This window comes from Rousettus aegyptiacus, unplaced genomic scaffold, assembly GCF_014176215.1.
Source record: "Rousettus aegyptiacus isolate mRouAeg1 unplaced genomic scaffold, mRouAeg1.p scaffold_m13_p_1, whole genome shotgun sequence".
NCBI classification, from domain to species: Eukaryota; Metazoa; Chordata; class Mammalia; order Chiroptera; family Pteropodidae; genus Rousettus; species Rousettus aegyptiacus.
Window position 1 is genome coordinate 44,359,548 of NW_023416284.1, and position 14,099 is coordinate 44,373,646.

Here is a 14,099-nt window from a genome sequence, read left to right on the forward strand (position 1 = left end):
CATAATCCTTTACCCAATTGAAGACTGTACTTACAGAGTATTATAGCCCATCTGTGTAATTCTTGTTGATTTTTCCTAAACGCTCTTATTCTGGTGGTATTTTCCCATTGTACTCGATGACATGGTAGTGCTGTGTATTATACATTATTTAACTTTTCTGAGTCTCATTTGCTGAATGTTTGTCTTGACACTAAAATTAGGCAGATTTGGATATATATCTAACTGCCACTTAGAAGTTCTTGAATTTTTTTTTTATAAGTCTGAACTTCAGTGTTGTTATCTGTAAAGTGAGGTCCTAATTCTTGTCCCACACAGTTGTATAGTTTAAGTGAAATAACTTACATGAAAATGTCTGGCATAGAGTAGATGCTGAATAATTCGGATGGTCTTCCTTCTTCACAAAGGACTTGTTTCAGGGCCAGATTTGTCTGTGATAAACAAGCTGGCTTTCTCCTGGATAGATGGTATTTATTGAGAGCCATCTTGTGTGATTGCATTCCCAACACTGTGCAAGTTACACACATCCACGCATCAACCACACACACACGTGCATGTGCGCAATGTTCTTATCACAGCAACTTTCTGAAGCAGTTGCTGTTTCCTTACTTAACAAATAAGAAAACGTTGAAGCTCAGAGAAGCTAAAAAACTTACCCAAGGTCTCTCAGCTAGGAAATAGCAGAGACAGAATTCAGATCCAGGCCTGACTGTAAATCCCATAGGAAAGAATGAAGTCATGTGACAGGACAGGTAGACACTGGACATAGTAGTTCACAGGTGTGGCCAGGAAATGACATATGCCTTCTCTATGCCCTGTCCCTGCTCCAGGCCACTATTCATTTAAGTCAGAAAAGCAAGGTCTCGCAGCTTCTGAATTATGTCCAAACTCTGTCTTCATTTGCCGTCAGAGACAAGACAAGCTGTAACTTTGGATTTCTGAGTTTCAGATTTCAGTTACTTCAGAAAAGTAACTTATTTTCAATAATCTTATTTCAGGAGGGTTTGGAATGGGAAGCAAGTCAGCTGCCACCAGCCCAACAGGATCGTCTCATGGCACTCCCACCCATCAGAACAAACCCCAGACTCTGGATCCTTTTGCTGACCTCGGGACGCTAGGTACAACCTTAACAGGTTAAGATATTTACTTATGGCTATAAACCCTCAAATCTAAATCTGTAGTGTTACAAGAAGCTGGTACCTAAAATCTTGTGTATTTTTAAGCTATACTCAAACCTGAGGTTGGCTTTTTTTTTTTAAAAAAGGAAACAGGCTTCAAATAATGGGTTGGAACTAACCCGTATTCATTCATTTCTCTAATGCCTAATTTTGGATTGGTAACATGAATAAAGTTAGATCTTCCAGGAACATCTGACAACAGAGTTTGGCTACAGCAAAAGTAATGAATGTGTAGGAAAATACTGAGAAGCTGGTCAGATAGATTTGAGCCACATAGGTCCAGCCGTGCATAGGTCATCCTGTAATGTCACCAGTGAGATATTCACACTGGTATGTTTCTTCTCTCCACTGACTGCAGTGCTCTCTGTTCAGTTTGTAAAATCCCATTCAGAAAATAGACTCACTGTATAGTATTTCCAAAGTGTTTTTTATCATACGCTAATCGTTGTTGGAGGATAAGTGTTCCATGAGCATGTAATTTTGGAAACGCTGGTTTGATGGCAGGAGGGCCCCAGGGCTGGTGAAGAGAGGCTTCATGCACTGAGTTACCGACTGACAGGGGACAGTGCCAAGCTTCTGAGCACAAGCGTTGCCATTACCTTTTCCAATAGCAAGTATTTATTGAGCCTTTATGGTATACCAGCGTGTGCTGGGCATTGCTGGGCATTGCGGGGCATATGAAGTTGCATTTTCTTATACTATATAATGCTTCTTAATTCACTTAATTCAGGGTCTGTGAAGCACTTTTACACAGCCATTGTGTCTTTACAATATACCTGTGACATAGATATAGTTCTGATCTTACAGATGAGGAAGCTAGAATTCAAGGCAAAGTTTTTCACTGAGCTTCAGAATAGACCATTTTCAGCTATATTCCCAGTACTCAGCACTGTATCTGGCACATAGTACATGGTCAGCAAATACTGATGAATGAATGTATGAATGAATGAACAAATAAATGCATGCAAGAATGACTGTAAACTCTAAAGAGCTATATAAATGCTAGTTATTTTATTGTCACTGTTACGTTGGGTTTGGTGCATGAAAGGGTCTCTGGAGATCACATTTCAGTTTCTCGTTTTACTTCTAAACATAAGCCATAACTGGTTTTCATATTTTGGGGACAACCCAGCAGGTATGCAGTGAGTACTTAAAAGTTAGGAGATTATGGAATCAAGACTGTACTTAAACTCTGTAGAAAGTAATATCATTTTTTAAAGCTGGAATAAGATCCTTTGCCCCGTTCAGAGTTGTCAGGATAGTGGCTGTGTTTACTCCCCTGCAGTGAAATGTAAGTAGTGTGAAACTGAAACCTCGTTGTGAAATTTCAAAACATCTTTGTTTACTCTTGAGCATTAACCATGTTTATACTTATAACAAACAGTGATTAGTCCTGATCATTGAAATTTAAGTAGCACCCTAATGAATGAATATATTTTGTTTTAGTCTCTATTTTTGGCATTTGGTAGTTTTCACTCCAGTGAAGAAATAGAGTCTGCTTAGAAGGTGGGAAGGAGGAGGGGGAGGGCACAGCGGGAAGAGCCAGGGTTCTTCTGGCTTGGAGTCAAAGTCTTGGATTCAAGTTCCAGTTCTGTTCCTTGGTAGCTGAGTGACTTTTAGAAAATCGCTTAACTGCTCTGAGCTGCAGTTGTCCATCTAAAGAAAAGATGGGGCTATTAATGCATACCTCAAAGTGTCATTTGTGGGGATTAAAGGACATCTATACCTGCAATTTCTTTAATTATTAGGTAAGTCAATTGTGCTCTCAGTCAAGGCAATTTCCACTAAAGTCATTGCAAACAGTAGCCTAAGACACAAGAGTTAGAGGCTACTCAAAAAAGCGTTGCCTTCTTTCTCCCCCACCCTTTCTGTTTTCCTTGTAGGGAGTTCTTCATTTGCCAGCAAACCCACCACGCCAACTGGATTGGGTGGAGGATTTCCGCCTCTCAGCTCGCCACAGAAAGCTTCTCCCCAGCCTATGGGCGGAGGGTGGCAGCAGGGGGGCGGCTACAACTGGCAGCAGACACAGCCTAAGCCACAGCCCGGCATGCCGCACTCCTCCCCTCAGAACCGACCCAACTACAACGTGAGCTTCTCAGCCATGCCTGGCAGCCAGAACGAACGGGGGAAAGGATCCACTAATTTGGGTAAGGATGATGGTATGGAGCCCAGCTGTAGGGTGGCCTGTGTTGTCATACTGGCTGTATGTATATATGTCTGCAAGAGATAGAAAATAATTCCAGTAGTTTCTGAGGCAATCTTATAAAGATACAACATGATAGCTGCCTCCAACTCTGTGCCTAGAGCACCTGGGTTTACCATGCCCTTAACACTTATCATTTTCTGACTGTTGGCTCACTTGTCTGTCTCTCCACACTGAGAACAGATGGAGGGCAGGCACTATGTCTTTTCTTGCCATCTTATCATTGGCACATAGCATAATGCTTGGCACAGCATAGGCACTGAGTGAATATTGAGTGGATGCGAGTGGAGGGCTGGATGGATATTGAAGCTGTCATTCCTTTGGAAGAGGGAATAGAAGAGAAAGTTTGGGAACCTTTCAGGCACTGTGTTCTCACATTCACATTTAACCTTGGGTCTCGATTAGAGGAGTGTATTTGTCTTGAATATTGGTCTTTTTTAAGCTCTAATTGGTGGGTGTTCCTGAGATCACTGGGTTTCCCTGTGATGGTTTTTCCTCTCTTCTGAGAAGAAAGGTCAAAGAACACAAGATGGGCTAACAGCTAAGGCTGGAAGATACTCTGAATGGACTCCTGCTCAGTACTTCCGTAATGGCGGAAGGAAGGAAGGAAGGAAGGAAGGAAGGAAGGAAGGAAGGAAGGAAGGAAGGAAGGAAGGAAAAGAAGAAAGAAAGAAAGAAAGAAAGAAAGAGAGAAAGAAGAGAAGAGGAAAGAAAGGAAGAAGGGGAGGGAGGGAGGGAGGGAGGGAGGGAGGGAGGGAGGGAGGGAGGGAGGGAGGGAGGGAGGGAGGGAGGGAGGGAGGGAGGAGGGAGGGAGGGAGGGAGGGAGGGAGGGAGGGGAGGGGAGGGGGAGGGAGGGAGGGAGGGAGGGGAGGGAGGGAGGAGGGAGGAGGGGGGGAGGGGAGGGAGGGGGGAGGGGAGGGGAGGGAGGGAGGGAGGGAGGGAGGGAGGGAGGGAGGGAGGGAGGGAGGGAGGGAGGGAGGAGGGAGGGGGAAGGAAGGAGGAAGGAAGGAAGGCCTGAAGGAAGAGGACCCTTAGAAAGAAAGAACGAAAGAAACCACTCTCTCTCTATATCGTCTTCCTCGTCTCCTCACTCCTCCTCCTTCCTCCTCTTCTTCATCTTCCTCTTCCTCGTCCTCCTCCTCCTCCTCCTTTTGGATAGGATTCTTAATGAGTAAAAAATGTTTCACATACAATGATGGTTAAATTTAAGTTTCTTAGAAGGCCTTTTATGACACATTTTACATTCCAAATGATTTGATCATACCCAAAAATGAAATGTATAGGGACATGATAAGGAAACAGGCCTTTCTCTCTATGTAATATGAAAGAAGAAATTCTTCTGTTTTTTTCCTAGTAACAATAAGTAACATCTATTGAACATTTCCTGTGTGCCAGGTATATTCTAAGCAGTTTTCATGTATTATTTCATATAATCTTTAAAACCAACCCCATGCTGCAGATGAGGAATCTATGACACAGATCGATACAGTAATTTCCTAAGTTCTTAAAACTTGTAAGTGATAGAGCCAAGATTTGAACCCAGGCAGTCAGGCTCCAAAGCCCTTGCTCTTAACCACCATGCTCTACTGGCTATGCCACAAGGGCCTTCTCATAATACTAACATGATAGTGATTCTTTTGTTGGGAATATGTAATATCATGTTTGTTCTTTGAGTTAGCAGTGGATAGTCCTTGAACAATTCCAAAGACTCTTGTAGCTTCCTTTCCATTTTTACTTTGAGTAGCTTTGGGGCAAATATCTTCAGTCAGCAAATATTTGTGGAGCATCTTCAGTGTAGAAGACATTCGGGATCAGCTGTGAACAAGACAGATAAAATTACTAGTATCAGAGCACTTACATGTTTGTGTGTGCATGTGCCAATGTGTGTACAGAATGCCTTACATTATAGAGATGATAAATGGATTTCAATTCAGACATCATCTTTGGTTGATGGGCATTGACAACATGGACTGCTGTGTTGTGGTTTTGTTTTGTTTCAGTGAATTTAACAAACATTTAAATAGCCCAGTACTGTTCTAAGCACTTTAAAATGTTAACATCAATTCTCACAACAACCCCATGAGGTAAGAAGTAGTATTAATACTGTCCCTATTTTATGAATGAGACGATTGAGGCATGGAGATAAGTAACTTGCCCCAAGGTCATATTGCTAATAAGTGGCAGAGCTGGACTTCAAACCCGGGAAATCTATCTCCAGAGTCTCTGCTCTTTGCCACTATGCTGGGCTGCCTCTCCAAACAGATCGAGAAAGATTGTCAGGCCACAACCAGATGTGGCGAAAGAGACCACTATAATGGACTAAAACTGTCAGTTGGGTGTAAGAAGGAAGGTAGTGGCGTGCATGGATTTCAAGTACCAACACCGAGGCTGTAGTCCCATCACTGAGACTAACTAGTTGTATGACAGGAAAGGGGAGGGTAAGAATCATGGGTATCCTCATCTATAAATAGGTAGTACAGTGGTGCACAATTCCAGAATTGGATTTAATCTAGTGATCTAGCCTCAAGTCCTAGCAGTGCCACAGGCATGGTATATGATCCTGGAAAGACCTCTTAAGTTCTCTAGACTTCATTTTCCTCATCTGTAGAATGAGCTTGACACTCTCATACTAAGAGGATAAGTGTGAAGATTAAGTGGATTACACCTTAAAGCACCTTTAAGACTTTTAAGTGTTATAGGACAATGGTATGATATGTTGAAGAGCAAAAATTATAATGAGTTTTAAAAAATTACATTGCAGAAGGGAAACAAAAGGCAGCTGATTTTGAAGACCTACTTTCTGGTCAAGGTTTCAATGCTCACAAAGATAAAAAGGGGCCTCGAACAATAGCTGAGATGAGAAAGGAAGAAATGGCTAAGGAAATGGACCCTGAGAGATTAAAGGTGAGTGAGCACCTCACTCAGTGTGATTATCCTGTATGTCAAAGTCATGTGACAGGGCATGTGTGTGGATCCATCAGTGTTCCTGTTCTTGGCCTCCTCACTTCTTCTCTCTACTTTTAACCAGAGCAGTTCTACTTTTAGCTATTTTTGATTTTGGAAGTCTAGGTAAGATTTGATTTGGGGAAAAAGAATGTTGCTTCACTTTTTTTTTTTTTTTTTTTAATTTACAAACCAGCTACTCTAATTCCCTTATTTCACAGATGAGGAAACGGACATTATCACTTCATAGATGAGGATGTCGTGTGCACGGGTGAAGCCAGGTTAGCTTGGGAACAGAAGGAAGGTTATGTTGATGAATTGTGTGAGGTAGTGGAAGAGTTTGTAAGGATCAAGAGAATTGGTATTCCTTTCACAGATGGAGAGGCTGAATTTCTACATAACAAAATACTAAATATGCTGCCACTATAACAAACTGGAAGATGAGGGTATAGTCTGTTACTGCATTAAAACATCTCTGAAACCAGGACTAGCATGCCACTCAATCTTAAATATTTAAAAAATATATACCTCATGTCCAGACAGATTCGAACATTTTTTGAAGATGTACAGATTCTTTGATACTTTTTTGAGTACAAAATAGGATCCTCTGTTTGTATTTGCTCTTCAATTTACACATTACAGAGGCTTTATATTCTTTCCAAAAACTTTATCCTCCATCTGGATAACTTTTGTTCATATGGAAAACTGTCAGTTTTCTATAAAAGAAAGTCATGTATGTCTTTTAAACCATGCTTGGTTATTTAGTTGGTACCAGGCATTTAGTCATGTGGGAGAGTAGCCACACTAACTCTGACTAAACCATTCATTCGACAACAAATATGCACTGAGCTCCTGTTACGTGCTCAGTGCTGATGCATTGTTATGAACACCTCACCTTAATCACCTTATTTGTTCAAACTATGAAGATCCAAACTATAAGTAGTTTGAATTAAAGACTAAATGGATGAATTCATTTAACAAACCTTTTTGAGCCATGTTCAGTGCAAGTTGAGTTATTTGGTTTCTGAGGTATAGTGTTATATAAGAAACAAGACCTTTCCTCAAACAACTGTGCCTCGTGGCAGGCAAGGACAGACATACAATTACAATAGTATGGCACATAATACAATAGAAACATGTTTAAGGGAGGAGCCCAGAGAAATTTGTTCATTTTTTTCAAGGGATATTTATTTAGTGTCTGTGTGCCATACATACAGTATACTAGACAGAGACTGATAGCAAAGACCAAACTAGATGTAGTGTGCGTCCCCATGGAATTTATACCTTAAGAGTGAGTAATTAATTCTAGGGTGGGGCAGAGAGGAAGGAATTCAGACTCTTGGAGGTGAATAGTATAAAATTCCTGAGCAGGCTTTTGAAGGATGATGAAGAGTGAACCAGAAAGAGTGAACCAGGAAGTGGATGTGGAAAAGCATTTCAAGTAGAGAAACAGCGTGGAGTACACAGGGAGCCCCAGGGACTTTGATGCTGCTGCAGTGGGAGGAATTTCCACAGTCCAAGTGGAGACCTTCTAGACCGGAAATCATTTGCCTTTCCTAATGCCCCTGTGTTCACAGATTCTGGAATGGATCGAAGGCAAAGAGAGAAATATCAGAGCACTTCTCTCCACCATGCACACCGTGCTGTGGGCTGGGGAGACCAAGTGGAAACCAGTTGGCATGGCAGACCTGGTCACGCCAGAGCAGGTGAAGAAGGTGTACAGGAAGGCTGTGCTGGTGGTGCATCCAGATAAAGTGAGTGTAACCTATCCTATCCTATCGCCTGTCTGGTCCTCGTTTCATTAGTTTATCAACATGTATTAAAACAGCATACTTTCAATTTGCTGGTTATTAGTCCATTTATATGATAAAATAAAGTCCGTGGGCTAAAATCAGGTATTTAAGCAAACAGTTATACTTTATAAAGTTGGTAGAAAAAAAACCCCTATATATTACAAATAATGGAATGGGGGCTTTACTTAGGTGTAAAATTCACCACGGATTAATTTTAAGGGTCTCCAAGAATTTAAGTATTTTTAGAAATGAGAATGCAGGAATTTAGAAGTACAGTCTGTTGGAGTTAGACTGTCTTAAACCTTTGTCTCCAGAAGTATTTACTTCTTGAGAATGGAGCAGAATCTTTCACTGCTCAATAACTTCTCTGTTATCTATCCACTGACTGATTATACTATCATACGTGAATTTCTACGGGGAGGGCATTTTGGGGGGAATCCTGGTATTTTAGGTCATGTAGATTGGGCTCTCAAAAGTGAAATAGCCTAATAGAGAAACATTTCAATAACTTAAAGCCCACATATTAACAGTGAAAAATTTAATATGAATCGATTTGTCTGTGGTATTAATGTGTGTGTTTTGTTTTGTCTATAGGCTACTGGGCAACCCTATGAACAGTATGCAAAGATGATTTTCATGGAGCTCAATGATGCCTGGTCTGAATTTGAAAATCAAGGCCAAAAGCCCTTGTATTAATTTATGAGCTTTTACATCTCTGCTGCAGAGCTGTGTTAATGCTTAGTATGTGTCACAATTCTGAGGTTTTCAAAGATGAACCAAAAACTCCAGTAACATGTATCTCGTACTAAATTGTTAAACTACTTGTGACTAATTCCTCACTGATAAGGAATGTAGATGTTTGTTTTCTCGAGTCTACCGCCCCCCCCCCCCCAAAAAAGTTGCAAAGCAGGGGAGGAACTTTTAGTCAGAAGACCTTGCAGAATTACAGCATTCCAGCCTGCCCTTTGGGGAGACTACTCAGCACATCGTGAGGGGCCACCGAAAGCATAACACCCATCTCATTGTCTGGAAATACAATTAATGAGCAGAAGTTATAATAATAGGATGACATGATGGATTTTAATGGTTTTTAGGTTTTTGGGGGAAGATGTAATTTGAGAAGTTGCTTTATATAGACTCTAGTATTTTTTTTTTTTAATGGAAATTTACTATTGTCTTTAGCATGGCACTGTATACTTCTTTTGATCGAGAGGACTAACAGATGCAAAAGAGCTTGACTTGTGGGAAGTGTGCAATCTAGTTATTACCACCAACCCTTCCTGGATAAACTAAAAATTAGTGAAAATGTTGGCTTAAGAAAATAGGGATGCTTGAGACATAGAAATCTTTATTCCTGGTCAGAAAGTTGGGCTGCACCTTCCTTTCCCTTGAGAAAACTGTGGTTGCTTAATGAAAAAGTATTAATACCATGAACAACAACTCAGTCTGATTTGAAAGAAACTTCTAATTTTGCCATAAGGCTTAATGCTCTTCCTTTTGCTTAGCCACAAAAATGTTCTTAGCTTGTTATAAAGCAGTTGGGCGCATTCATAAGTTATCAGGACTGATATCTAGTAGGGACTCAGTGTCCTCTAGGTTTGCGAGTAGTTGTGGTAAGAGAATAGAAGACGGCACTTACCACAGGTAACCAGACATGTACAGTTGTGTTGAGAGAGCTGTGCTTACCTTCAGACCAGGTCAGATGGCTTATGAGGATTTCCATGTTCCTCTCCCCACTCGTTGAAACTGGACACTTTGGATTATTACCGTGGGGTTTATTATTTTTAAAGTCATTGGGGATCCACAGGAACAATCCTCACATAGGGACATCTGCGAAAGCAAAGCAAGAGTGAAGCCTTTGCAGACTTCACACTGGTTGAATTTTAGTTCAGTGTTTCGGCTGTTTGTGATTCATAGGGGTTAACAGTGGTTATCCTGTGGCTTCAGTAGATCTCTTTTGGTGTGCACACACACAGTGTGCATAGTATATATATGCAAAGCAGATGGGCAAAAAGATTTCCATGCTAATTTTAAAAGGTTCATGCTCAATATTGTGAAGAGCTTTCAAAAATTGTTTTTCAAAGACAATCATTTTTTTGTTTCTATTTTAATTTTCTTGTGGCAAACCGTACGGGAAAGGCAGCATGTCAAAAATGCTTTATGTTCTATAGAGAACTCTCTCTCTCTCTTTTTTTGGTTAAAAGGATTCATTTTTTTATTTTATCTTTTACTAACAATGTGAAATTCACACACAAAAAATGTTCTTTTTAAATATACAGCTGTAAACTGTTCAAGGTAACCATAACAAGCTAGATGTTATTTATTAACGTATTATAAAATGTTTGATCCAGTATGTGCTTGTCTTATTTAAAATTGGAATGTGAGACATGTTGCTGTGACCTGTTTTTTTTTCTCATTCACATTTGTAGATATTGTGTGAACTACAGTATATAATGATAATAATTAAAAGGATATTATGTGAATGTTGTGTACATTTTGAAATGATAGAACTATATTAGCTTTGTATCATGTTTGGATAATTCATCAATGTTCACAGTTTAAAACATCATTAAACATTATGTAATTAGCAATGAGAAAGAATCTTACCTAACTTAAGTTTGGGTTCCCCCATCTCTTTTCCAGATACATTATAACTCTGGACCTCTGTCTATTTCAAAACCCTTAACATATGCAGACCAATAGGTTATTACATTCCTTTTAAATATCTGGTTGTGACAGAGCTTCTTGTTGATCAGATTTACCATTTCATTCATATTTATTGTAATATATTTTTGTTTTGTAAATATGTTACACACAACAAAATGTGATTGGTCTAAAATATTTGTAATGAATATTAAAAGGCTCAAAAATATTTGTAGGAGCCTAAGTTATTTTTGCACTCATAGCAATATAGTGACAAGCATGAATTACACCTTCTGACATGGTACACATTTAAGAAAAGTTATAGAGAAAGAATGTGAAAAGCATGTAATACATTTGTATCAAAATATCACCTGACAGGATTTATGGATTTATATTCTAACCATCCCTACTGCCACCCTTGCCTCCACATGCACACACACTTTGATCATGATACATGAATGCTATGTTTCAAAAAGAGTCAGCGTAGAAATCCTGGGCTCATAGCTAGAATATTAATAGATTTTCAAAGCTGCATTTGTTTACCAAGGCAGAGGGATTGATCCTGAGAGTCTGGGACTTTGTCATAGAAAACATAATTTAGTTCTTTTAGAACAGAAGCAGCATGTTCATTTGGAAGCAAATGTTGCAATTCAAAAGCATTTGAACCGTCACTGTACTGTCTGTGTCTGCCAGAATGCTCAAGTCGGATCCTAATGCTGCTGATGAAACACCATTGTTTGAGGAATGAACACAAAAGTTGAATTCCAGAAATAGTTATCACAGCAACGGTTCATTTTCTCCACTGGAAACCTCTCTGGGGAATTTAGGTCAAGTAAACAGGTTTTGGTTGTTCTAAAGCTAAACCATGGTGATTTGGGGGCCTAGTAGTAAGTACAGTGTTGGTCCGAGACAAAAAGACTGGTTTTAAATCCTGGTTCTCCCACTTAAGACTCATATTGGGCAAGTTTCTTAAAGTCTCTAAGTCTCAATCTTATCACCTATGAAATAGAGATAATTCTAACAACTGTGCAAATGGAGAAATTAAGGACTGTGTATATAAACTGCCTGTTATTAAATGGATAGTCACTAAATAGTAGTTATTGTTACTGACAGTAGGACAAAGTGTATCATTGCAGGTCGGTATTGGAGCTGAAATTACATTGTTGTGGGGAGTGTATAACATGAGTAGAGAAAGGTAACTAATTGGCTTTTATTTCTGTCTCCTTGGGCTGACAAAGATCTGTCTGTATAAAATGGCAGGGACTTGCATTGTAGGTTCTGTAAAGGGAATGGCTATGTGAAAAGAAGTGGTCTTTGAGAGATAGGATGCAAAACTAACATTGACTGATTTCAATAGTGTTGCATCATACTTGCATTTAACTTAGTCATGGACTTGAAAGCCAACACAAGTGTCGATATGATGCCATACCATCTATCTTTCATGCATAGATCTAGGTGCTATTCTGTATATTCATTTTCTCATTTAATTCTCAAAAAGTTCTGAGAGGTTTTTGTAAATCCTGCCTCAGGAAACAGGCATGGAGAGGGTAACCCAGAACTAGAGTTTGAAGCTAGATCTTTTCTGTAAGATAGGGAGAGAAGTAACAATACATGGTGAACTTTATTAATTCAACAAATATTTTATGTATACTGTATGCAAGATGCAAATAGGCATCAATGAGTGGATTTGATTGCCTAACATAAGGGGCTGTTATTTCTAATTACTACAATTCCTGCCTTCTTTGTATATCGGATCTACTGTGAGGAACAGTACAAATGCTAACTCGTCTGACTTCAGATTAAACTGTTTTGGGCTTGATCTCAGCTTCCCCACTCACTAATTACTATCCAAGCCTTAGTTTTCCCATCTGAAAAATGGACATAAGAAAACCTAGTTTAAAGTGTGAGAGAATTGAATGCAAGGAGAGAATATAAAAACTTACCTGAAGTTCTAGGCAGTGTGAGAGAGGACACATCTTATACATTAAAGTAACACACTGATGGCAAGTTGGGAATAGGGTTCAGCTTTTGAGGTTTTACTTTCTGTTTTTGGTGACTCTTCTTGAAGAAATGTAGAATGGTAAGTGTAAGAACAAATTTTCAGTGCAACATCTGGCAAGAAGGAAGATTTTCTAAGGAGATGGTAAGAGCCTCTGGCAAGATGGCTAACTTTCTCTTCAAATTATTCAGGAAACTTGAAAAGACAGATGGCATTGGCATGAAACTTGTTGGAGACCAAGACTGGCTCTGCATTTTTTGGATTCTGGACATTACCCTCAGGCAAACACCTCATTTTTTTGCTTCTCACCATCTAACCGTTTCTTACTGCTAAGGCTAAGGCACTCAGACCAAGCTGTGCCTCTGAAGTAATGTCACTTTTCTCCACAATCGTTTCCTTTCTGTAGGACTTGCCTCAGGTTAACATGGAAGGTTCCAGCAAATCCTCATACATGGCTTTCCAGATACTCGCTGGGTGGTGGGGAACAGAAGGGGAAAATGAAAGATTTGGTGTCACAGGAAACCATCATCAGTTAAGGGGAAAAATATCTTAACTTCCTATTGAGAATAGCTTGGCACTACTGTAAGAGAGCTAAAAAAGATAGACTTCCAGTATTTGGGTGATAGGTAGTTTCCCCTGAATGTTTAAACACGTGTTAGAAAGAGCAGGATACTCAAAATAGAGAAAGAAGTTCTCAACTATCTTGAACAGGTTGCGGGTTACAAAGTAAAGAGTGTGGTATAATTCTGGATCTCGACGGGTCTGCGGTGAGCCAGGTATTAGCAACCTAATGTTTTTAATAAGTGTATCTTTCATCTATGAGAAATGAGAGGGGCTTAAAAAATAAACTATTCTCATGGGTAGTTAAGCATGTGTTGAGACAATAGCACGCTCAGTGCACAGTTTTGAAAAAATTAACCTGGTGGAGATCCTGAAAGGTGGTGAGAATGTGGACTTCGCAGGTGGCCAGTAGAACCTGGGTTCCAACATAACCCTTAATCTTTCATTCTAGTTGAAAATTAAGAAGAAGCAATAGATGAGGGGCAATACCCTGGAGTGGTTCTAGGTTAGAATGAGGGTACTGGCCAGTAATCCAACCTCAAGAGAGCTGCGTCAATCTGGCAAGTATTACCCTTTCTGAGCCTCTCTATAAAAGTCAAATGAAGTATCTAGGACTAGATGGATTTTAAACTCTCTTCCAGACTGTCCCCAACAAGACAAAACTCTCCATTTCCTTGAGGAAAGCACAAAACAGCCGTCTAAGATGAGCTCACGACGAAAGGTCGGGTTTGCAGGGAGCAAGGGAGTTGGTGCGGCGGGCTGGAAACTGGATCTGGAGGCAG

General features: G+C 39.9%; 1 protein-coding gene across 7 annotated transcripts in view; it reads left to right on the forward strand.

The window, feature by feature from the left end:
- The window catches only part of DNAJC6 (DnaJ heat shock protein family (Hsp40) member C6), a 130,537-nt gene extending 119,551 nt beyond the window's left edge, over positions 1–10,986 (forward strand). For 4 of the 7 annotated variants that reach the window (XM_016159151.2, XM_016159149.2, XM_016159152.2 and 1 more), the window contains exons 15-19: positions 996–1,130; positions 3,059–3,322; positions 6,140–6,282; positions 7,899–8,075; positions 8,709–9,060. In XM_016159151.2, coding sequence (XP_016014637.1) covers positions 996–1,130; positions 3,059–3,322; positions 6,140–6,282; positions 7,899–8,075; positions 8,709–8,810 — 821 coding nt within the window. In that variant the 3' untranslated portion in view covers positions 8,811–9,060. Of the gene's footprint in view, positions 1–995; positions 1,131–3,058; positions 3,323–6,139; positions 6,283–7,898; positions 8,076–8,708 lie in introns of all 7 variants that reach the window. The other 3 variants (XM_016159150.2, XM_016159153.2, XM_016159154.2) reach the window with 2 other exon arrangements.
- The last annotated feature ends 3,113 nt before the right edge of the window (positions 10,987–14,099 follow it).